Genomic DNA, 26,689 nt, shown 5'->3' on the forward strand with positions numbered 1-26,689 from the left:
CACATACTTTCGGAATAATCTTACTGTCCTTCCCCAAACCAGATGTAATTCTAAATTTACACTAATTTTTTTTTTTAATCATAATTTGCCTTAACAGGTGTTTTTACATGAAGTTCTTCCCTTCTTTTTTTCCCCATCATCCTTTCAAAGGGAGTGATGTCTATAGTTGAACTCAGGACTCTTAGCATCATATACTAGAGACTATCTTCCTCCACTCCCTTACCTTCTTGCAGATACATGGGCTGCTAAGGGTATTCCCCATCTCATCTTTCCAGAAGTTGTGAGGTCCAGATGAACAATTAAAATGGAACTGGTATCCTAAATTGAAAATATTTTATGATTGGTTTCTCGTTACTTCTGGGCTTAACTTGGGAGAACTTGAGAAATTTACAAAAGTTTCTGACAATGAATATATAAATGGCTTTATTGACGGTGGGTCGATAAAAGCACAAATTTACTTCATAGGTAATTAAAAACATTTGAAATGCAAAACATTAAAACTTCAAAGATTCTTATCAAAGTATGAACACGCATTCAGACTGAACACAAAGCATAAAAAGGACAAATACAGAAATGCAAGGGGCCAGTAAAACTAACTTAAAGCAAGTTCTTTAACACTATTTAAACTGCAATTAGACTGCAAACTTGATCCTCAGGAACCATTAAATAGCTCCTGGTTTAAGTCATGCTCAGAAGAAAAAGAGTAGGCTCCATGAGGTCTCAAGGAGGCTGTGTAAGGAACGGCACCAAACAGAAACAAGAATAGCATTTCACATCTATTTTTCACGCTCTAATACATACACCAAAAAAAAAAAAAAAAAAAAAAAGACTATTCTGCAGCCTTTAAAAAAACCAACTGGAGGACAGTACTACTGAGGTACTGAGTAGAACCACTGGAGGTGTTTATCTGACTTGCTCTGATTCTGGCCATATAATGTCTTCAGTCCCTAGTGAGGGATAAGATCACCGCCATTACAGCTTCTCCATTATATCAGATTGCTCTGACTGGTTTAACTCTCCTACCCCACTCCTTAACATGGATGCTCTAGCCCTGGGGTTGGCAAATATTTTCTGTAAAGAGCCAAATAGTAAATATTTTAGGCTTTTTGTGACACATGATCTCTGCTCCAACTACTCAACTCTGCTGTTACAGCACAAAAGCAACCACAGACAAGTAAATGAATGAATGTGGCTGAGTTCCAATACAACTTTATTTACAAAACTAAGTACTGGGCTGCACGTGGCCGGGGGTACAGGCTATAGTTTGTCAATCCTGCTTTAGACCATTACTACTGAGTTTTTAAGATGATTAAAGAGTTCCTGTAATCTGTTCCTGAATCAGCCATTCTCCTAACCTGACCTTTCAGACCCTGAGCCTTCCCACCCACCTCAAACCTCTTCAGTGTTTCTGTTATCATTCCAAAAACAAACTCTTCCCAATTCTTTCCATACATTTTATTTTCTTTGATTTCCATCACTGCTGGATGTATACTGTATTCATTATTAATGATCCTGTTTTTCACCACCATCACTTCCTTAAAGTCTATCCACTACTTTTCCTTAATAGTAGAACTAAGGTCTACTGAAAGGGAATTTTAACTGGTAACAGGGATAATGCGAGGGGAGGAGTATGGACTGGCTGCTGGAGAGTCATGAAGGATTAGACTTCAGGAGAGGAGGAAGAGGAAACTTGTGATTACTTTTTTCTCTATCGTTTTCACACAAACATGAGGGTAACAATAAAAAAAAGCTGACATTGGTATAGTGTTTCATTAAATATTTATTTGAAGTTTTGCTTTTGTGTCTCAAATCCCACCACTGGTCTTTGGTCACTCATATAACTTATGTCCAATAAATAATTGTGGTTTCACTCTTTTTCTACGACTTCTTTCGGGCTCTGGACATATCGAAGCCCAATCGGCATATAGAGAGAACAACAAAAAATGTGGGTAAACACGAGGGACAGACAAATGGCAAAGTCTTCTTCATAGAGGGAAGCTGCTTATCCTCAAGTGAGTCACTGTCCCATGAGCTGTTCTCCATATCTGACAGGAAGGTATGACCTGGAGTCTCACAGTTGCTTCAGTTCTTCTTCTTGATGGGACCTTAAATATAATAACATATTGAACCCATCAACTTTTCTGGCTCTCAACATTCTTAGGGCTTTTTCTCAAAGTCACAATGCATAGTTTAAAGAAAGCTGAGTAATGTAGCAAAATCATGTCTCCCTGTAACTGTCATCACAGAAAACCAAGGATTCATTCAATGCTAAGGATAAGAAAAGACTGACTTGATCAACTACAGTTAAGTTTACGACTCATTACTTATTTCAGAGTAACCCTCAGAGAAACAGAAAACAAAGGAAGATCTATACAGCAGAGAGATAACAATTATCTAGATATGTAATCAATATAATTCATGTGAACATAATTTAGAACCTGCTATAAATGCATTCCAGGGCTCTGGTAGTGCAGTGGTTAAGTGTCTGGCTGCTAACCAAAAGGTTGGCAGTGCGAATCCACCAGCTGCTCCTTGGAAATGCTACAGGGCAGTTCTATTCTGCCCTACAGGGTCACTGACTCGATGGCAACAGGTTTAATAAATACATTCCAGTTATGGTCATCAAATTTGACAGCAGCCTTGGCAGGAGGAGAGCCTAAGCAGCTTCTAACTCTTTAAATTTTTATGGTTAATGTAAAAGAAATGACACTCTCTGGAGAGATGACACTATCTATATAACTAGATTCCTACTTTGGATTCTAAGAGGAACAACTCTGAGTCTTCCTGATAATAAAAACACAAACCTTCAGCTTAACCTATCAAATAAGAATTTCCATATAAAATTCGAAGCTACAACAGGTCTTTCTTATAACCGAGAGAGAAGGAAACATGATATCACAATGGTAATACTGCTACCCACTGCCAGACATTCCTTGAAAATCAATGAATGGGTATTTGGGGGTATGGGATTAATATTTGAGATCTCTGGCTAAAAGTTTACATAATTATCAAATCAATGAATATAAGAAACATTGTCTCTGGTTCAAAACTATGCATTATGCAAGTGAAACTAGATGCATACAGAATTGGCCCCCAAGCATTATTTTACAGATCCTCACCTAAACACTCAGGTATTCAACACAGTGATAAGACTGACTTACATTTCTTCAAATTCAGTATCTTCTTAGGGTTCTTCAATGTGAATTCTTTGATGTCTGATAAGTGATGAACTGCACTTAAAGCTTTTCCCACATTCATTACATCTATAGGGTTTCTCTCCAGTATGAGTTCTCTGGTGTTGAATAAGAGCTGAAGAATGAATGAAGGCTTTCCCACATTCACTGCATTTGTAGGGCTTCTTTCCAATATGAATTCTCTGATGTTTAGCAAAATTTGAGCTCCGGCTAAACGTTTTCCCACATTCATTACACTCATAAGGTTTCTCTCCAGTATGAATTCGCTGATGCTGAACAAGATGTGTGCTCTGACTAAAAGTTTTTCCACACTCACTACATTCATATGGCTTTTCTCCGGTATGAACTCTCTGATGTTTAGTAAGGGATGAACAATGGCTAAAGGCTTTCCCACATTCTTGACATTTATAGGGTTTCTCTCCAGTATGAGTTCTCTGATGTTTGATGAGTGCTGATGAATGAATAAAAGCTTTATCACATTCATTGCATTCATAAGGCTTCACTCCAGTATGAATCAACTGATGCTGAACTAGATGGGTACTTCGATTAAAGCCTTTCCCACATTCATTGCATTCATAAGGTCTCTCTCCAATGTGAATTCTTTGATGTATAGCAAGAGATGAGCTTTCTATGAAGGTTTTCTTACATTCCCTGCACTCAAAGAGAATTCTGGTATGAGTTCTCTGATGTTTCGTTAAATTAGCTCTGTGGCTAAAAGACTTCCCACACTCATTGCAAGTATACGGTTTCTCGCCAGTATGAACTCTCTGGTGTCGAATAAGCACTGAATGATAAGTGAAGAGTTCACCACAGTCATTACATTTATGAGGTTTCTTCTCTTTATAGTTTCTCTGCCTTTTCATTAAGTTTGATTTCTGTTTCAATTTTTTTTCAAGTTTATTAAAAGCATAGGATCCTTTGGGAACTCTGTCTTCAGTGATAAGGACAGGCTTCTGACTAAAATTTTTCCAATATATATCATGCTCATGAGCTTTTTCCCTGGGCAGTGGATTCATATGGGTGAACATTTCTCTCAAATGCCTCTCCTGATTTCCTTGCTGATTCTCTAACCAATTTTCACCATCAAAAGTGGTTTCCAAGTTGGAGTCATAAACACTATTCCTTGTCAGTCTGTCTATTATTGCAACCTGGCATGATTCTTCTTTGGAAAAGTCTTGCACTGAAGTTGATTCCTTGCTCTCAGGTCTAGCCTCCCAGTCTGAAAGAAATCGTAAATGCAAATTTCCTTTGTTTTCTGTGCTCAACAAAATGGTAGCTCTGTAATAGTAAGAGTTCATGAAAGTAAAAAGCATGCCTTCAAGGAGTACATATGCAAAAAGAAGCAAATGAAGCAAAACTAATGTACAGTCTATGCAGAGAAAATGAAGAGACTCTCTCTAGAAGAGTCAGAAGTGGAGGAAAGATGATCAGAAATATAGGAGAAGGATGCAGATGAGCAGGAAATAAGTACACTAGATCAGGATAGGGGAGCAACAACTTCTCACAGAATGTCTACTGCTGTAATAAATACTGAAGAAGTTATCACCTTAGTCTAGATTAGTTATGACTTCTAAATTTACATTTGACCAATTATATTCACTTTCAAATATGCATTCTATTGCTAGTTTAATGTTTGAAAACAATGTTTTCATACTATGTTCCTGATCAAAAATCATCTTTAATCTCCCAAAGATACACTGGCAAAAATATGAAATTATATACGCAAAAGACTATTTATTCATTATAAGACTGAGTTATCAGAAGACAGGGACCATCTTAAATATCCTACTACAAACAACTGACTGAATAAACCATGGCATATACATACAATGAAGTACTATGCAACTTAAAAGAGAGAAAAAAATTCTATATATTGCTATGTAGTGATCTCCAGGATTATTAAGTGAAAAAAGCAAGGTGCAAGTGAATATGTAGAAAAAAGCAGGGGATGGGGATACAAATATATACATAATAAATAACCAAAAAACAAACCCGGTGCTGTCGAGTTAATTCCGCATCATAGTGATCCTATAGGACAAAGTAGAACTGCCTCACAGGATTTCAAAGTAGTGGCTGGTGGATTCGAACTGCCAACCTTCTGGTTAGCAGCTGAGCTCTTCACCACTGTGCCACCAGTGCTCCTACATATGTACATATATATCTCCTGTTGTCACTGAATTGATTCTGACTCATAGAGACCCTACAGGACAGAATAAAACTGCCCCATAGGGTTTTCAAGGAGTGGCTGGTGGATTCAAACTGCCGATCTTTTGGTTTGCAGCCAAGCTCTTAACCACTGCACCACCAGAGTTCCATACATATGTCCATATATATAATGTGTGTGTGTATATACATGTGTGTCTGTGTGTGTGTATATATATAAACCAGACCCACTGCCATCAAGTTGATTCCGACACTTAACGACCTTATAGGACAGAGGAGAACTGCCCCAGAGGGTTTCCATCGAGTGGCTGATGAATTCGAAATGCTGACCTCTTGACTAGCAGCCGTAGCTCGTGTAGCTCTTAACTACTGTGCCACCAGGGCTCCATGTATGTACGTATATATGTATATACATATATGGCAGTGCATTGGCTGGTAACCAAAAGGTCCTATATGAGTCGGAATCAAGCTGATGGCAACGAGTTTGGTTTTCTTTTATATATATCTATGGTTATATTTTCAGAAACCATCGAAGGGTAAACCTAAAACCAATAAGAAATGGTTAGCTAAAGAGCAAGTGTCAGAACAGAGAAGAGAGGGCAGGGATGAAAGGAAGGCCTCTTTAAATATATCCAACATAAATATATTGGAATTTCTGTATCCAAATTAAAACTATTTATAAAAAGTTAAAATAATTTAAACCATGGTTCTGACAATGGAATAAACAGATCAAATAAAAAAGAAGCAAAAGTTCAGAAATAAATTCAAGAATATATAAGGATTAAGGATAACACAAAGGTGATATTAAAAAAAAAAGATTTGTTTTTAAAAAAAAAATAGAATTTTTCCCAACAAATGATGCTGACAACTGATTAAACATTTGGAAAGAAATTAAAGTTAGATCTATTCCTCATTCCATACACCCAAATAAATCCTATTTATTTATCTATCTATTCATCTGCATATCCATTCATTCAACAAATGTCTATTGAACACCTACCATGTGGTAGAATCTGTGCTAGACACCAGGGAAAAATGGATGCAGACCCTATGCTCACAGGAGAGATAATTTAACATTCACAAATAAACTCACAACTGTGGTAAGTATTGAGAAAGAAAGGCAAATGTTGTAATAAAAGAATCTGGGGGGACTGACGAAGGCTTCCCTGAGGAAGTAATCACTGAGCTGTATGACTAATATAGGGCAGAAGAGCCCAATCAATGACAGTGGGGGTGGGATTTGGGTGAGCATTCCAGGTGATATGTACAAAAGTGCTGAGGTGAGCATTTCAGGTAGAGAGACTGATATGTTCAGAAGTCCTGAGACGAGAGGGACATTCAAGAAAAGAAGCTTGGCATCGTGGTTGAGAGCATGCAGTCTAGAGTCAGAACGCATGAATTTGAAAAACACTGTTGCAACTTACTATCTGTGTGACCCTGGGCAAATTATTTAACTTCTCTACTTCAGTTTCCTAACACGTAAGATGGGGTAATGTTTGTCGTACTATAGTGGCTTGCGTGTTGCTGTGCTGCTGGAAGCTATGCCACCAGTATTCAAATACCAGCAGGGTCAACCATGGCGGACAGGTTTCAGCTGAGCTTCCAGACTAAGACAGACTAGGAAAAAAGACCCGGAGTCTACTTCTGAAAAGAATTAGCCAGTGAAAACCTTATGAATAGCAGTAGATCTATGTGGCATCAGGGTTGTATCCTTTCACCATACCTATTCAGTCTGTATGCTGAGCAAATAATCCGTGAAGCTGGACTATATGAAGAAGAACGGGGCCTCAGGACTGGAGAAAGACCCATTAACAACCTGGGTTATACAGATGACACAGACACAACCTTGCTTGCTGAAAGTGAAGAGGACTTGAAGCACTTATTGATGTAGATCAAAGACCACAGTCTTCAGTATGGATTACACCTTAACATAAAGAAAACAAAAATCCTCAAAATTGGACCAATAAGCAACTTCATGATAAATGGAGAAAAGACTGAAGTTGTCAAGGCTTTTACTTGGATCCACAATCAACATCCACGGAAGCAACAGTCAAGAAATCGAGGCACATTTGGGCAAATCTGCTGCAAAAGACCTCTTTAAAGTGTTAAAAAGCAAAGACGTCACCCTGAAGACTAAGATGCACCTGATCTAAGCCATGTTGTTTTCAATCGTCTCATATGCATGCAAAAGCTGGACAATGAATAAAGAAGACCGAAGAAAAATTGACACCTTGAAACTGTGGTGTTGGTGAAAGATGAACACATCTGTCTTGAAAGAAGTACAACCATAATGCTCCTTAGAAACAAGGAATGGCGAGACTACGTCTCACACACTTCGGATAGGTTATCAGGAGGGATCAGTCCCTGGAGAAGGACATCTTACTTGGTAAAGTAGAGGGTCAGTGAAAAAGACGAAGACCCTTAGTGAGATGGATTAGCACAGTGGCTGCAACAATGGGCTCAAGCATAACAATGATTGTGAGGATGGCGCAGACCAGGCAGTGTTTCGTTCTGTTGTGCACAGGGTCGCCGCTACGAGTCATAACCAAGTTGATGACACGTAACAACAAATCTCATGAAGAGTAATAACCATTCCTGCCTTAATAAGTATTAAGTGAGAATACTTATAATGCACTTGAAACTGACACAGCAAATATAAATGCTTGTTAAACAAATAAACTGATATAAGACTGGCATAGGTTGGCAGAGGTAGATATTTCAAAGTGTGGTCTGTGCACTCTGGCAGTCTGCAAGTTCAAAACTATTTTCAAAGTAATACTTAGATGTTATTTACCTTTTGCATTGTCTTCACTTTGCACTACTGGTGCAAAAGCAATGGTGGTAAAAGTGAAACCCTAGCTAAAGGCTCCTGAGAGGCATCCCAAAATAAAATCGAGTTGTTGTGCAAGGTCTGTTAACTCCCTTTTCTTCCTAACCGCTGATATGCTCTAGGCAACATTTTCTTAGAACATTTTTCAGGCCAGAAGGCTGCACCTTGAGAACCAGCTCCAACAGGCCACCCAGGCTTGCACTGAACCTGACCCCAGAACCTCCTTCCTGCAGAGGGGAACACAATTACCAGCCCACCATTGTACCCGGAGCGCATTCTGGAGCAAGAGGTCCAGCCACCAGTACATCCAGCCGAAGACGATTCGGCAACCAGACTCCCAAACTTGGACAGGGGAGGGAAATTCCAAGAATGGCGGACTAAGGGGACTGAGGTGTAAGACCCAGAACTAGTCTTCCCAGAAAAGATCCCCAAGTCCACAGCTTACGGAGCTAGAGGTGTTCTGGTCACTCGACCTCATGTTGCTCCTTATCTGTGCAGATAATAAACTTGCCACTTTCTGTTTCCTTTAAAACTGGTGTCTGTCTTATTTCAATCGGCTAATAAGACAAGAACCTGAGAGGCGTTTGGTTACAAAAGTGCTGGCGCCTTAGCATAAATCAGGAAGGTAAGACCAAATTTACCAGTAGTTTGTATGCTTCACTAGTAGCATTCTTTACCACCAGGTACTCTCAGTTTATAAAAAAAAAAAAAAAGCCGGTATTACTTAAAAACGTCTCAGGAAGCAGTAAAAATTATTAATTTCATTAAATGCCAACTCTTGAGTACATGCCTCTTTAATATTCTTTGTGATGAAATAAAAAATATTCATAAAGCAATTACGTTCTTAAAGGTTGGGTGCAATGTGGAATCTAAGACCACATCCATAGACTTTTCATACTGTTATATTAGAATCTATTGATTTTTTTTAGAAAATATTAGTTCACTAAGTCGTCTTGAGTAAAATGACTTGTGTAATCATTTGGGTTGTGAGCTGAACTAGCCACTTTTTTCTTGGTATGCCACTTTTACTTGAAAGAATGAGTGACAGTCTAACTGTGAGATGAAATTTGACAGACGTTTTCTGAAAAATGAACAAAGTGAGCCTGTCACTTGAAGGAAAACAACATAGTATTTGATAAATTCAAGCTTCAGGCAGAAATCAGAATTCTGGAAAACCTTTATCTACCACCAATACTTAAAGACTTTTCTGATGAGGCTGGTGTTAATATTAAAAAATATATGTTAAAATTTGGAAGATCAAGTTGTACAACTCAGTGAACCAGTATCTTCCAAAAGATCAACAGATTTTAATGTAACAGAGTATGGAACGTCTATGGATATGATTTTAGATTAGATTCCATGTTACACTTAATTTTTAAGAAACTACCATTTGTCCAGTTTTGGTACAGTTATCAAAGAAAATATCGAAAATTACCTGAAAGGCTATTAAAAACTTCATGCTTCTCCAACAGGTTAGAGTTTCTTCATAAAGTTCAACCAAAATATCACAACAAATTGCATTTAGAAGCAGTTATGAGAACACAGCTGTCTTCTATTAAACCAGACATTAAAGAGATTTGCAGAAGTGTAAAACAATGCCATACTTTTCGGTAGTGTTTTTTCATTTCAGAAAACAGTTGTTTTTCATAAAAATTATTTTATTTACATGAACATGTAGTGGGTTTATAATTGTTATTTTTAAATAAATAAATACCTTAATATTTCTCAGTTTTAATTTCTAATACAATAAATATTGGTAGATAAAACCCACTTAAACAAAGCTCTTTAGAGTCCACAGTAATTTTTAAACTAGGTCTAGCGGACAAAACATTTAAGAACTGCTAAGATAGAGCACAGAGACAGAGGGTAAGTAGTATGAGATAAAGCTGAACAAATGAGCAGAAGTAAGATTTTACAGGAATTCGTAGGACTCAAGAATCTGGCTACTATCCTAACAACAATGGGAAGCCATTGAAATGTTTTAAGCAAAGGGTGACACGATCAGATTTGTATTTTGAAAACATTACTCTCACTATGATGTAAAGAATGGAGCAAATGCGGGCAAGAGAGGAAGCAGGGAGATTATCATAGTAGCCCACCCCCCCCAACAAAAAAAAAGCCATGTGAAGGACACTAACAGTAAAGAAATATTTAGAAGATAATCAGGTAAATACAGTGATTAATTGGATAAAGAAGAGAGAGGGATGTGATTTCAGCAAAACTGTTAACAGATTTTTGGCTTGTACAATTTGATAAAAGTGTCATTAACAGAGGATCCTGCTGGGGGAATTTGGAATAGGAGTGTTATCAGGAATTCAGTCTTAAACATGTTATATTAAGGTACCTTTGACATAAACAAATGGAGACATCAAATAGTTACACAGATGTACAGAACAGAAGCATGGAGGAGAGAGATCTAGGATGAAAATATAAATTTGGGACTCATCGGCATAGTGATGACAATTTGGTTGAAGGAAAGGATGAGACTACCTCAGGAGAAAGCAGAGGCTGCACACAGGTTACCAGCAGACAAAATGTGACCTTCACACGTATTTTGCTTGGCCCTAACTGTTACAAATTTTTGTAGTTAGTTGCCAACGTTTAAAAATAGGGAGACTTCACATAGAAATCCAAATTTTGGGCTTCTCTCGAAAACAAAACAAACGAACAAAAGACATAAAATAAAACAGAAGCACAGTGAATGACAACAAGCTAGAGTGGGAGTTGGTAAGCTACAGTCCACTGCTTATTTCTCTAAAATAAAGTTTTATTGGAACACAGCCACACCTATCTGTTTACATATTTTCCATGGTGTTTTCACACTAACAATGACAGACAGAATAGTTGCAACAGACACTACATGGCTCACAAAGCCTAAAATTTTTACTATCTAGCCCTTTACAGAGATTGCCAACATTTGAGATACTGCTAATGCAATAACAGCTATTTCTTTTAGTTGAGGTATATGCTGTTCCAGTTTACCAGTCCTCACCCCACTTGCTTCACTCAGCTTATATATTATCTCTTGGCCCATGAAGGCGGCTCAAATATAACTCCAGGTAGACAGTGGGAGGGAGACTAAAACCAAGCCTTGAGCAATTCCAACATTTAAAAGAAAAAGAAAGCCTAAGAAGATACAAACAGAAAGTAAGAGTCAATTCCAAATGGAGTAAGGCTGAAATAAAGAATGACAAATACACTAGAAAAGAGAAGCAAATATTTACGTAATCTTAGAATGAAAAAGGACTTTCAAAGCATGAATCAAAAGACATAAAAGTAAGTTTCATAGCGTTGAAGATGTTAAATCTGTACATCAAAAAGCATAGCAAAACTGAAAGGCACAAAATGAGAAAAAATATCTGTAACATAACAAAGAAAAAGTATCTCATATATATAGAGCTTCTATAGATCACAAAGAAAACGGCATTATCTTCCATAAAAAAATGGAGAACAGTGGTGAATTAGGCAAGTCACAAAAACTAACAGATTTAAAAATACAATAAGGAGAAAAGACATATCCATAATCACACAGGGAGGTTTTAAAATAATTTTACCAATAATCAATTGAACAAGAAGATAAAAAGAATCAGTAAAAATCTAGATGTTTTAAAAAGCATGCTTAGTAATTATGACCTAATATACATATATAAAATAATGTATCCAACAGATGCAATTTTTTCTGAAGGATCTATGTGTGGAAGGTACAGTCTTTTCAAGCACACATGAAACCTTCAAAAAAAAATTGACCATACACTGAGTCAGAAATCAATTCTCAACAAAAAGGACTGGAGTCATAGGGTATGATCTCTGACCATAAATATAATGAAACTAAAAATTAATAACAAAAAGAAAACCAGAAATGCCATATGTTGGTCAAAGAAGAAATTATAATGGAAATTCAAATATATCGTGAACAATAATGAAAATACTACCACCTATCACAACTTGAGGGACATGACTAAAGCAGTTCTTACACGGAAATGTATTGTCTTAAATGGTTATATAAGGGGGAAAAAAAAGGGCTGAAAATCAATGGGCCAGGCATCACAAGAAGTTACAAACGTAACAGCAAATTAACTGTAGGGAAAATAGAAGGGAAAAAAAAATAACAATTAGAAAAGACATTAACGAAATAGAATGCAAACATATAATAAAGGATCGAAAGACGAAAAATTAGGTTTTTGAAAAGACTACTTGATAAACTGCAGATAAGATTGATCAAAAAAATAAAAGCATATATAACCTACGTCAGAACTGATAAAGGGACATCACTACAGATTCTGGAGACACTAAAAACCTAATGATGAGGATATTATGAACAACTTCATGTCTACTCATTTCAAGTATCACATGAAAGGGACAAATTCCTAAAAGATTATTAAAATATGTATTGTAGGATCCCTTTTTGTTTAAAAATACAACATATGTACGTACACAACCACCACCCATCTGTCAGTTTGTGTTACTGTGGTGGCTTGCAAGTTGCTGTAATGGTGGACAGGTTTCAGCAGTCCTAGTATAATCTACTTCTGAAAATCAGCCAACAAAAACCTTATGGATCACACACAACAGAACACTGTCTCACTTGCTTTAGACATTTTATCAAGAGGGATCAATCACTAAAGAAGTACATGTTTGGTGAAGCAGAGGGACAGCAAGGGCAAGGGAGATTCTCAGTGACATGGACTGGCACAACAGCCACAACGATAAGACGCAAACATGTTGGCGATATTGAGGATGACACAGGATCAGACAACATTTCGTTCTGTTGTAAATATGGTCACCATGAGTCAACTTGATGGCAGCTATCATAACTTAATTACCTAGACCGTTATGTGTGTAAATTGGTATACTATTTCAGAAAGTAATTTTGCTCTCCAAAATATGTATAGAAATATACACACATGCCTACCCCTCAATGATACTTCTCAATATCCACCCTAGAGTAGGGTTTCTCTACTTCAGCACTATTAACATTTTGAGTGAGATGCTGGGGGTTGTCCTGTGCAATGAAGGATGTTTAACAGCATCCCTGGCCTATACCCACTAGATGCCAGCAGCACCAACCCAAGTCGTGACCATCAAAAATGTCTCCAGACAAAGCCAAATGTCCCCTGGGGTGCAAAATAACCTCCAGTTGAGAACCCTGGACTAGAGAAATACATGTACATCTGTCAGACTACCTTAAATTCCAGCTCTATCATTTACTAAATAGGTGACCTCAGGCAAGTTACTTTCTCAGACTCAGTTTCCTCATCTAGAAAATGGAGATAACCACAGTGTATACTTTCATAGGGCGTTTGGGAAGATTGAATTAGTTAATATATATGTCCTTAAAACAGTGCCAGGCACATACGAAATATTCCGTAAGTATCTGTCCTATTATTATTAATATCTGCACAGAGATATGTCAAAATCTATTTCTTAGGTGGTGCAGGAAAAAGAAAAAAAATAACTGTAATGTCTAGCAATACAAGAATGATTAAGTAAACTACAGTATAGCATTATCATATTACGCAGGTATTTACTAGAAAGATCTTTCCAGCACACACATTATTAACTGGGGTAAAAAGAGAGCAGAACAATACATTCACTATGATACCACTTATCATAAAAATGGTATCAGTGGAGGGGGAGACTGAGGATGGGAGAAGTAATCAAGGGAGAATTCATTTTGCTTGTATTATTTAACCTTTTTTATAAGGAGAATATAATTAAAAATACATTTAGAAGTCCTGATACATGCTATGACATAGATGGACCTTGAAAACGTTATGCTGAATGAAGTAGAGGACAAATATTATGTGATCTCACTTATATAAAATACCTATAACAGGCAACAAAATGTACAGAACAACAAAAAAAGAAAAAAATCAAACCTGTTGCCATCGTGTCAATTTCAACTCATAATGACTCTGCTGGACAGAGTGGAACTGCCCCATAGGGTTTCCAAGGAGTGGCTGGTGGATTCAAACTGCCTACCTTTTTGGTTAGCAGCCAAGCTGTTAACCACTGCGCCACCAGGGCTCCAAATGTATAGAGACCAAAGTTTACTAGGGGAGGGAGGTAGAAAGGGGGAAGCATTGTTTAGGAAGCATTAAGTTTCTGTTTTATGGTGGTGGAAATCTGGCAATGAATATTGGTGATGGTTGCACAACATGACTGATGTAACTGGTATCACTGAATTGTACACGTGAAAAATGTTGAAATGGCAAATGTTGTATCATACATATTTTTACAGTAAAGGATGAAAAGAAATACTTTCACCTTTAAGACAGAAATTAGAAGAGGAAGAAGGTGACCTCCACTTCCACATTTCCCATTGTCTCCTTATTCCATTCCAATCTGTTTTCTGTTCCCTCCACTCCCCTGAAACAGCATTTGTCAAGTTAGCAGGTGACTTCATGTTGCCAAATCCAACAGATGTTCTTCTGTCCCTATCTTATTCCCCCTCTGCAGTACTTCAAACTCCTGCTCACCACATCCTTTGTAAAGCACTTTCCTTACCCAGTCTCATGGCTTGAAATACCTCTGTATGTCAATGACTTCCACAGAGTACTTAAAAGGGAAATGCACAGCCTTAATTGCTTTTATTAGAAACACTTAAAACTAATGAACTGATCTTTCAAATGAAGGTGTTAGAAAGACATCAAGTATTAAAAAGCAGAAGGAAGGAAATAATAGAGTCTAAATTAACGAAAAAGAAAATACTAACAATATAGATAAACTGCTGAGATTGGGGGAAAAAGATCGAATACAAATAAAACAATATTTGGAAAGAAAAAGGTAAAATGACTAGAGATAAAGCAGAATCAGAAATCATGAGAACAGATCAGAGATTTAAAAATCACAAGAGAACATTATAAATACTTCATTCTATTTAAATTAGGAACTCATGATAAGACAATTTCCTAGGAAAAAAAAATTAACAGCAAAAAACTTCCAAAAAAAGGGATATTAAATCTACGGTTAAAATTTTTTTTTTACATGCCCAAGTGGCTTTTTAAGCACTTGGTGAAACCTTCCAGAAACAAAAAAAATTACTAATTTATACAGTTTCAGAGAAGTAAAAAAGAGAGAAAGCTCCTTAACTAATTTTGTGAGACTAATATAACCTCAATACCAAATGTATACGAGAAAAAAAAGTTTTAGGCCAATCTCATTTTTGACTATTGGCACAAAATTTCTAAAGTGAATAACAGCAAAATATATCAAAGTATAAAAATAACCATCCTATGACCAGAGATGCAAACATTATTTAACTTCAGAAAACCTATTGATGTAATTCACCACATAAACATATTAAAAAGTATATGACCATATCAACATATGCACAAAGAACATTCAATAAAATTCAACATTTAAAAAAAAAAAAACTTAGCAAACTAGGAATAGAAGGGAACTTTATAAAAGGTTATGTACCAAAACATCTACAGTAAACATTTAACAGTGATTTAATAACAGCGTGTCATTTAAAGAACAAGAAAAAGACACCATCACTACTGCTTCTCAACATTATTCTGAAAATCCAAGACAAAACAGTAAGAAAAGGAACAGAAATAAAATATACAAGGATTAGAAAAGAAGAAAGAAACCAATATTATCTGGAGACTGTGATGGTTAATTTTATGTGTCAACTTGGCTAGGCTATGTTTTCCAGCGGTTTGGCCAATCACTAGTCTAGCTGCTGTTTGATAATGCAATGTAATGCAACAAAATGTAATGATCTTTCAAATGTAATCTAATGTTGTGTAATTAATCAATTGAAAAGGGAGTTTCCTCAGGGTGTGTTCTGCCTCCAGACTATACATAGATATTTTGGCAGAACTCTCTCTCTCTTCACTGTGCGGTCTTTCCATCACCTGACCTACAGGTCTTGGGACCCAAGTCTGCAGGACTTTCCAGCCTGCCGCTTGCCCTACACACTTTGGACTTGCCAGTTCCCACAACTGTGTGAGCCAATTCCTTAAAGAAAATCAATCTCTCTCTCTGTTTTTGTTTCTCTAGGGAACCTTAAATAAGACAGAGACTACATGACTATCTACATAGAAAACTTAGAGGCTCTATAGCTAATTAATAGAACTAACTGGACTTAAACGAGGCTAATGGATTAGTATACAAGAATCAATTGCTTTATTATAAATTGTTGTTGTTGGGTGCCATCAAGTTGATCTTTGACTCATAGTGACCCCCTGTGACAGAGTAGAACAGCCCCATAGGGTTTTCTAGGCTGTAATCTTTATGGGAGCAGATTGCCTGATCTTTCTCCTGTGGAGCCACTGGGTGGGTTCAAATTGCTAACCTTTCGGTTAGTAGCCAAGTGCTAAACCACTCTGCCCCCAGGGCTCCTTTCCTACAAATTAACAATAGACAATTAGAAAACTTAATTTAAACAAAAGTTACCATATTCAATAGTAGCAAAAGCTACAAATCAGTGAGAAAAGATGTATTATTCAATAAATGATTCTGAGACTATTTTAAGTATGGAAAAAGACAAAATTAAATTAGTTCCCTATTTCACACCATACATAAAAAGCATATACTTAAATACTGATGATCTGACATTAAATTTTTAAAATTCTATATGCATAAGATACCATAAAACAAGCCACAGATTGGAAAAAATAATTTTTTCTTATTGATATGTAATGCTACCTCTGTCATGTATTAGTATCTAAAATATATAAACAGCTCCAAAAAAATTAAGAAGATGAACAGTCCAATTGTTAAAAATAGGCAAAGGAAATCAAGAGGTAATTCACAAAAAAAAAAAAAATCAGAACAGCTAGTTAACTTATGAAATCCTCAAACTCACTTATAATCAGAGAGATTTTAAATATAAATTTAAAAACTTGAAATATCATTTCACACCCATCAGATTAACAAATATTAGTAAAGCTGGTAACATCAACTGTTGGTGGGACCCTCAATTCTTAGAAAGGTAAACATGCTATTTTAAGATCCAGCAAGTCTTCTTCCCAAACCAACTCTTACAGATGAACATAAGGAGTAAATAAAAGGATCATCATTGCAACTTTGTTACTAATAGAAAAAAAAAGTGAAAGTAAACAGTTTATTTATACAAGGGACTTAGTAGTTAAAGTGAATAGACACAATTCATATATATTAACATACATTAATCTCAAAACACAATATAAAGTTAAAAATAATCAAACTAAAAAAATACTCAACGTAAGAAAATGTATGTATTTTATGTACATATTATGTGTGTGTATACAAACATAAACATACATACATACACAAACATGGGAATGATTCATACCAACTTTAGGATAGTAGTTAGCTCTACAGAGAAAGAGTACGAAAGGACATTGACTAAATTTGTAATATTTTATTTCTTAAAAAGTAAAAGACAATACACCTGCTAGAATAGCTAAAATAAAGTTAAATTATCACCTGTTGGTGAGAACCACTAGAACTCTTACACTCTGCTGGTGGGAGTGTAAATTGGTAGTGACCTTGGAAATCTGTCTGGCAGTATCTACTTATCAATGGACTCAAACATACCAATGATCATGAAGATAGCACAGGACTGGGCAATGTTTCATCCTGTTATACATAAAGTCACCATAAGTTGGAACTGACTCAATGGCAACTAACAACAACACTAAAGGTGAAGATACACCTACCCTGTGGCCCAGCAATTTCACTACTACATACGTTTCCAACAGAAATTATATACGTGTGCTCACCAAAAAACATGTAAACCATGTTCACAGCAGCACTATGAACATTTCTAGCAGCAGTGGAAACTACTCAAATGCCCATCCTCAGGAGAATGGATAAACTGGTATTAACATAATGGAAGACTGTACAACAATGAGAATGAACAAGCTACATACTACATGTAACAGCATGGATGAATTTTACAGCTAATGTTCAGTGAAAGAAGCCAGATACAAGAGTACATGAAATATGATTCCATTTTATAAAGTTCAAAGACAGTCAAAACTAATGTATGGTATTAGATGTCAGGATAAGGTTACTCTTGGAGCAAGAGGAAGTAGTGACTGAAAGACAGCACCATGGTTCTTCCAGGGTAATAAAAAAAACCTGTTGCCGTCGAGTCGATTCTGACTCATAGTGACCCTATAGGATGGAGCAGAGCTGTTCCATAGGGTTTCCAAGGAGCAGCTGGTGGACTCGAACTGCTGACCTTTTGGTTAGCAGCCATAGCTCACTGCAGCTCTTAACCACTACACCACCAGGGCTCCACTCTAGGATGATAGTAAGGTCTAGTTCTTTATCAAGCTACATAAATATGTTCAATTTGTGAAAATACACAAAAATGCACTTATGCTATTTCCCCTTTATATATTTTATACTGCAATAAAAAGTTAAAGGAGAAAGAAGAGGCAAATAGGGCAAAATATTAGCATCTGTGTAATCTTGGTTGCAGACACGTGTTGTTACTTTCTAGACTTCTGTATTTGAAATGTTTTGTAATTTAACATAAAATAGGAAAAAAAATAAAGGCATGTAGATACTTCTAATACTATTTATTAAACAACTGGTAAATGCCACTCCTTCGCAGTGCTGTTGGGCTATTATTTCTGAAGACGCCCATCTTTCTGACTCACCTGAATAGCTGCTTTTGGTTTTTTTTCCCTCAAACATCCATGGTTCTTTTCCATTCTCCAAATTGTAGTTCTCAGCTTTGGAAACTGGAAGCCCTGCACATATTAAAAAGAAAGAAATGAGACTCAGCTATTTGTGATGGATACAACAGTTTATCCTGCAGCATAGTCCCAAACACCTTGATCTAAAGAGAAAAGAGGATATTACAGGAAGACCTGGAGTATAGGAGGATGGATCACTAAAGGGAGCTTAAAATATCTGCAGGAAGAGCCTGGACCTGATAAGGAGTATACCTTGGTTTAAAAAGACAAATGTTTTCTCCTGTCAAAAAAGGAGAGAATTTCTTTTTCTCTATTGAATGAGGAAATTTCAGAGACATTGCAGATTAGTCCTTAGTTTAGGAAAGATGGAGAAATTGGAAGCTTAGAGGCAGCACCACAAAGCTGGGACTGCAGCAGTTAAAGTTTCTGTCTTCTGATGTCTCCCCTTCCCACCTTTCTTTTAGTTACTATATCTCACTTTCTTGGGGAATTCATTACATAAAGCTTGGCAGGGCTAACAGCCTTTACACACAAATACACGTATGTATGTGTACATACACAGAATGGTGGGCACATGATCCAGAACTGGCTGGAGTATAAGCCATCTCTCTAGCTATAGTGATTGTTTCAATGACAGCATATGACCCTATCTTGAGACTCTCAGAGCCCTCTCTGTGATTTGCTGAAACTCCCAGGATGTAAGTAGCTTTTTTTTTTTTTTTTTTTTTTTTTGCTTAGCTCCCAACTAGAAGAGTAATTTAACCTTAGAGTTGCCATTGGCCATTTTTGCCACATGGGGAGAGCCAAAGAATAAGGCCAATATTGGGCAAAGCCAAGCCAAATGATAGAAAAAAATGAAAGAAATTCCTGATGACATACTTGATTGCCTGTATCAAACCTTCTTTCCTTTTAAGCAGTGTGAATTGGGTTTCTGACACTTGAATCCAAAAAGCCCTGATATACAATATGCACCGACATTTCACCAACAATGTAGAGAAAAACTACATTTTTCTAGGCCCAAAGGGACTAAAGCTTTATGATTTCTGAACAGCAAAGTGAAGGCTTTGTTAAGCTATTTTACTTTCAATAAAAGTAGGCAGATTTCAGTCACAATGAGAACTCATCCTTACAAAGTGAGACCAGGTTCCTATAGTTCTCCAGCATCACATCCCGTTGTGCAGGATCCAGCTTTCCCCACTCCTCTGGGGTGAAATCCATGGCCACATCCTTGAATGTCACTGATTCCTAAAGCACAAAACATATGTTTATCATCTTTCACTCAATAATCTCACTTCCATGGCCCTGGAGCAGAGGCATAAGATACATTCAACAGGGGGAGTGACTATGATATATGAAAAGTATTCTAATAGTATTCAGATTGTGACTATTATAACATAAAGTCACTGGGTATCAATTATGTAACTGATTAACTGTGCTAGATTCAACATGAGAACCAGAAGACAGGCCATGGTTTTTCCCTTGAGAAACTACAATTTTTCTGGGAAATAAAAAGTTATAACATGAAATGGTAAGTCAACAATGTTAAGCTGGCAAAGTAAACAAAATGTAGGCAGAGGGAAAAAAAGCAATAGATTCTTAGATATGAAACTAAAAGCACAAGCAACAAAAGAAAAAAATAAAGTGGACTTCATCAAAATTAAATACTTTCATACATCAGGATACTATCAAGAGAGGAAAAAAGACAACCTATAGAATGGGAGAAAATATTTGCAAATTATATTAGAGGTTAATATCCAGAATATATACAGAGCTTCAACAACAAAAAACAAACAAGCCAGTTCAAAAATGGGCAAAGGATTTCTGTGATGGTTAAGTCTGTGTGTCAACTTGGCTGGGTCATGAGTCTCAGTGGTTTAGCAGTTATGACATCATCTGACAGTTATGTAATGATGTAATCACCTCCATGATGAGATCTGCTATGAGCAGCCAATCAGTTGAAAGGGAGTTTCCCTGGGTGTGTGGCCTGCATCCAATATATATGGACTTTCTGGCAAAGCTCTTTGGCTTTTGATTGCACTGAATCTTGCATCTAGCTCATCATCATCTGACCTCTGGTTCTTGGGACTTGAGCCAACAGCCTGCCACCTTACCTGTTGATCTTGGGTTCATCAGTCCCTGTAGCTACGTGCGTCAGAAGAAGCCTCCAGCCTGACGCCTGATCCATGGACTTGGGACTCTCCAGCCTCTACAACCATGTAAGCCATTTCCTTGATATAAATCTCTCTCTACATATATACATACACATACATATATATACACACACACACACAGGTATACGTGTATATATATGGAAACTCTGGTGGTATAGTGGTTAAGAGCTACGGCTGCTAACCAAAAGGTCGGCAGTTCGAATCCACCAGGCGCTCCTTGGAAACCCTATGGGGCAGTTCTACGCTTGTCCGATAGAGTCGCTATGAATCAAAATCAACTAGATGGCAACAGGTTTTTTTATATATACATGTATGTGCTTCACTGGTTTTGCTTCTCTAGAGAACCCAGCCTAAGACAACTTCAAATGACATTTCTCCAAAGCAGATTTACTAGTGGCCAATAAGCACATGAAAAGATGCTAAACATTCTTTGTCATTAGGCAAATGCAAATCAAAACCACAATGAGATATAACTTCACATCCACTAAAATAGCTATCATCAAAAAAAGCAGAAAATAACAAGTGTTGGTAAGAATGTGGAGAAACTGGAGCACTCGTTCACTGCTGGTGGGAACATAAAAGGGTGCAGTTGCTGAGGAAAATAGCTGGTGGTTCCTCAAAAAGTTAAACATAGAATTACCATATTACCCAGCAATTCCACTCCTAGGTATATACCCAAAAGACTTGAAAGCAAGGACTCAAACAGATTCGGTACACAAAAGTTCATTTAAGTGTTATTTACAATAACCAAAAGGTAGAAACAACGTAAGTGTCTATTAATAGATGAACAGATAAACAAAATATGGTATATACATACAATGGAATATTATTCAGTCATAAAAAGGCATGAAGTTCTGATATATGATATACCAAAAAAAAACCCCAAAAAACCCATTGCCGTCAAGTTGATTCTGACTCATAGAGACCCTATAGCACTGAGTAGAACTGCCCCATTGGGTTTCCAAGGGGCACCTGGTGGATTTGAACTGCCAATCTTTTGGTTAGAAGCTGTAGCTCTTAACCACCATGCCACCAGGGTTTCCAGAATCTGCATATAAATAGGTAAATTGACATTCAAGTGGGAATTAACTTCTAAACCATTTGAATAATCAGAACAACAAAAATGCAAATCAGTGCATAAAGAACAGAAAAGACAAAAGAAGAAACAAAGTACAGTAAACAATTATAAAATCACATGGCAAAGGAGCCCTGGTGGCATGAAAGGTTAAGCACTTGGCCACTAACCGAAAGGTTGGTGGTTCAAACCTACCCAGCATATCTGTGGGAAAAGGACCTGGCAATCTGCTCCTGTAAAGATTACAGCCTAGAAAACCCTATGGGGCAGTTCTACCCTGTCACATGCGGTCACTACAAGTCAAAATGCACTCGACAGCACCTAAAACAACAACCCTATATAAAAATCACATGGCAAGAAAAATCTGAAACATAGGAATAATCAAATTAAATGTAAATGGATTAACTTTCCCTATAAAGACAAAAGGATTAAAAAAAAAGTGCTTTAGCCTGTTTACATGATAGAAACCCAAACAAGATTATATTGAAAGATTGGGGTGGGGAAAACAATGGATGGAAATATAGTATACCACATCTGAACATAGTAGTATGCGCTCAACAAAAAATACACATTAAACTGTTAACCTCAGTAGAGAGAAATGAGGGTAGTATTACTTTTGCCTTTAACATTTGTGCTGTTTGCCTTGTTAAAATGGGCGAGAATTAACTTTTATTTATTACTTTTAAATCTAATAAGGTAAAAAATATCCCAGACACATTCTAGTAAGAAAGTTGTAGTGTTAGCATCAAGCAAAACCAAATGCAACACAAAAGAACAAAGAAGGATCTTTTATTTCCATGAAAGGCTCAATCCATCCCGAAGCTTTAATAGTTTTGAATTTAATACTGAAGCACCAATATATATAAAGCATTTACCATTCCTCTGGTGCCTGTACCCTGATTTTCCTACGGCCACTATCCCTGACCACTTTAGTCTGTGTAGTTCAGGCAGTACTGACTCCATCCCTGGCTCATGGGTGGGACGTGTATGTACAGGTACACTCCACAGGTCTGACCAATTAGAGAATTACACTGAGATCTGACCAGTGAGTGGTCTAGGTATGGGCATAATACCGTTAGAGCTAACCCCAGGGCTTACAGTAGAGTGACTGGGAGAGAAGCTGCCCTTTTTCTCTGGTTTTCAATATGGGAATATGTAAGTCTAAACCTATTAGGAGCCACACTAGGAGAAAAGCCTGACTGACAGCTATGGAAACAGAAGAAGAGGTCAGCAAAATGGAGAGAGAGACTAGGTGCTACTGTTACTGCTGGAGACCTATCCAGCTGAACGTGAACCCCTGGATTTTTCAGTTATGTTAGTCAATAAATACCCCTTTTTTGCTTAAGCCAGTTTGGGCTGAGTTTTCATCAGCTACAACTTAAAGCTTCTTGACTAATGTAGGACAGCTGAGAAAACAACGGAGACAGGCAAGTATATAAATCCAAACCAAATCCATTGCCATGGAGTTGAGTCTGACTCATGGCGACTCCATGTGTTACAGAGTAGCACTGCTCCATAGGGTTTTCTTGGCTGTAATTTTTATGGAAGCAGATCACCAGACCTTTCTTCTGTGGTGCCACGGGTGGGTCTGAACCACCAACTTTTAGGTCAGTGGTCAAATGAAATCATTTGTGCCATCCAAGTATATAAAGAACTCTGAGAAGTCACTTTTACAAATATTAACAGTGTCCAATATCCACTCTTTGTTCACACCTTGGATTATAGTAGCAGAGAGAAAGGCTAATTGTGGAATCTTTGGGTTGCAGTATACCAAAACACGGAGGACATGTTTTATCTACCCAACTGTTTTTTTTTTTTTTTAATAAAAATTTCAAACACACAGAAAAGTTGAAAGACTAATACACTGTTCACTCATATAATATATCCACCACCTAAATCTTAGAATTTTTTAATATTTGCTCTTGAGGTGAAGGGGACAAAAACTTGCAAGTGAGTTGCAGACCTACACTTCACCCCTAAAATACTTCAGCGTTCATCATCTTGGAGGGCTGGATTCTAACTGTAACTCTTTGAACTAGGTCTTCCATAAGCATCTCTGCGTTCCTCTGAACTATTTGATACTTGTTTTTATAATTCACTTCAGCACTTAAGATGCTTTTTTAAATTCCTACTTAACTGTCATGGGTATGTTGTTTTCCCTAGGGAAGCGAGAGTTTTAAAAGGTATGCACACTTTCTTTTGAAAGTTTTCCACATTACCAAGCACAGAAGTCAGCACGGTAGGCTCAATGCTCCTTTCATTCTTGTTCACTAGCAATAAAAACTAGTTGCAGAAGAAAGGTGCCATGGATTAATAGAAAACATTTTCTATTGATTCCATTAGCGACTATGAGTAGTCTCTTGGAATTAGAACTTAGCTCTCTAGATGTGCTCTAGCACAGAAAGAAACTCCACACCAAAAAGAAGAGTGCGTCTGTACTCTGAGAAATAAGGTGGAATTTCAGTAACCAGTAGAAACTCACGCTCACCTGTGATCTTGCTGTTAGGCACAAAGCTGCCACTTCTTCTGTGGTCCTCTCTTGGGAAAGGGGAGAATCCTGGGAAGGCAGAGCTAAGAACAAGAAAGTAGTGAAGATGGAGCCTAGAACTATCCAGTGACTAAGACTTACCAGTCTAAAAATCCCTCTAGCATATTAATGGTGCTATCCCTATACTCCCTACAAAAATTAACGCTGAAAGGGGCCTAAAACAACTCTACTACCTCCCAGAATGGTGGAGAATGTCCAGGAATGTTGCTACTTGGGGCTTAAATTTAGTCCCTATGGCTTTATCATTCTGGACGGCTGCATTCTCTGGTCTAGAAATTAGAACAAGTCAGTTTATTTCCTAGCTTAATCTACACTAAATTAATATCAGAAAGGTAGACTTATGGTTTTCAAAAATCATCCTGGAAGCTTATTTAAAACATAGATTCCTGGACCACATCTCCAAATAATTATCATTGGTTGAGTCTGGGGTGCAATCTAGAAATCTAAAATTCTAACAAGCACTACAGAGTAATTCTGATGCAGACCGTCACTTACCAAACTCCAAGAACTGAAAGTCAGTTACTGACTTTTATGCCTGTTTTCTCCTTCGTAACCTTTGCTCTATTAAAATCATAGGGCTGTTACGCGGACAAAGTGGGATAACAGGTGTGAGAAAAATTTCTCTGCTAACTGAAAAGCTGAATTCTCAGACCCACTCACGGAGACTAGGATGGCATAATCATTTGAGAGGAAGAACGTGTGAGAAAATAAAGTAACTGTGGCTATGCTCAGCTTCAGAGGCTAACATTTCGCTCACGCTTTGGGGTGGTTTTGAAGGGTTCTTTGTGCGCCCAGCAGAAGCGGGAAGGCGGGTGATACCGTAGCAAGCCCTGCACTCTCAAAGAGCCCATTCAACCCCCAGGAAACGGAGACAGCCGTCTCTGCCAAAAGCCGCCTCTCGAGGCAAGTGTTTTTTCACTCTGGAGGAAGAACTGCGCTTCTCCATGACCCCAGGACAACCCTTCAGTAATTCTCACCTCTCCTCTCAGGCATTTCAGCCAAATCTGTCTCCATGGTCACCAGCTCTCCTCCCCGTCTGAGATTCTAACAAACCTCTCTGACAGAACAGTCAGAAGTCCCCGCGCCCTCGCGGTCCTCCTTCCAGCTGGTCGTCTGGGGACTCTTCTGGAAGGTGTCCGTTAGGTCAGCTTTCGTCCTGGAGCCTGGCTCGGTCCTACGGAGGTGGGGCCTGGAAACCCGGGGGCAGCATCCCTGAGGCCGGTAGGTTTTTTGTCGCAGGAGCTGTCCTGGGGACTGAGTGGCTGGAAGAGGCGGCGCTGGGGCTGCCGCGTCGCCGCCAAGGCACAGGGGCGCTCAGGATTTCCGCCGCCGACCCGCGTCCCGTCCGCGCCGCTCGCCCCGCCCGTCGGTCCCGGTACAGCGCGGTGGACCCGCTGGGTCGGAGAGCGCAGGCTTCGCAGCCGCGGGAGAGATTCAGGCCGCAGCGTGAGGAGATGGGGACTCAGCTTCTGGCCTCCAGGCCACTCTCAGAAACGCGCGCTCCAGCCCCGACTTGGCACTGAATGACCCCCTCCCCCGAGCCACTCCTAGACAGAGCCGAGAGGAGCAGCGCCGCTCTGACAAAGGCTACGAACTTCTCGGGCCTGCGCGGACTCGCGCATGCGTAAGAGGGAGCTGGGCGAGGCTGGCAGGCCTGGTCCCGCTCCAGAACTACGTTTCCCAGAAGGCGGTGGACGTCGCGGGACTCCGTTTCCCAGCAGGGGGGCACGCGTGGCACGATTAAGAGACTCGAATGATCAGGTAGCCCTTCCTCTCGCGATAATGTGGGGTCCGCAGCGCAGGTGTTGGTTCTTCAGGGTAAGAGAAGGCTTGGATGGTACAGAGACGGATCCAAGTCACTCCCTCTCCCCGGGCTTTGTCTACGCTTGTGACAACAGCCCAATGCTTCGAGCTGCTGAGAAGTTCAAACCGAATTAGTGTTTCCTAGTACTCATAACTTGATGTAATCCCCTCCCCTAAGTGTGGGTAGGAACTTCGACTTGCTTCTAACCAACAGAATATGGCAAAGGTGACTTGAGATTCTAATGTCTGTCTTGCCAGGAGACTC

At 38.3% G+C, this 26,689-nt stretch overlaps 1 protein-coding gene across 1 annotated transcript; it reads right to left on the reverse strand.

The window, feature by feature from the left end:
• Nucleotides 1–584: 584 nt before the first annotated feature.
• Nucleotides 585–26,075, reverse strand: ZNF286A (zinc finger protein 286A). Its single transcript, XM_023731067.1, has 6 exons — nucleotides 25,599–26,075; nucleotides 24,562–24,644; nucleotides 19,958–20,072; nucleotides 18,789–18,881; nucleotides 3,162–4,413; nucleotides 585–2,105 (listed from the first exon to the last, which is right to left on the reverse strand). Exons 1-5 carry the CDS (start codon nucleotides 25,633–25,635, stop codon nucleotides 3,185–3,187), a joined length of 1,557 nt encoding a protein of 518 aa, XP_023586835.1. The 5' UTR covers nucleotides 25,636–26,075; the 3' UTR covers nucleotides 585–2,105; nucleotides 3,162–3,184.
• Nucleotides 26,076–26,689: the final 614 nt, after the last annotated feature.

Source organism: Trichechus manatus, unplaced genomic scaffold (genome assembly GCF_000243295.1).
Source record: "Trichechus manatus latirostris isolate Lorelei unplaced genomic scaffold, TriManLat1.0 scaffold00040, whole genome shotgun sequence".
NCBI classification, from domain to species: Eukaryota; Metazoa; Chordata; class Mammalia; order Sirenia; family Trichechidae; genus Trichechus; species Trichechus manatus.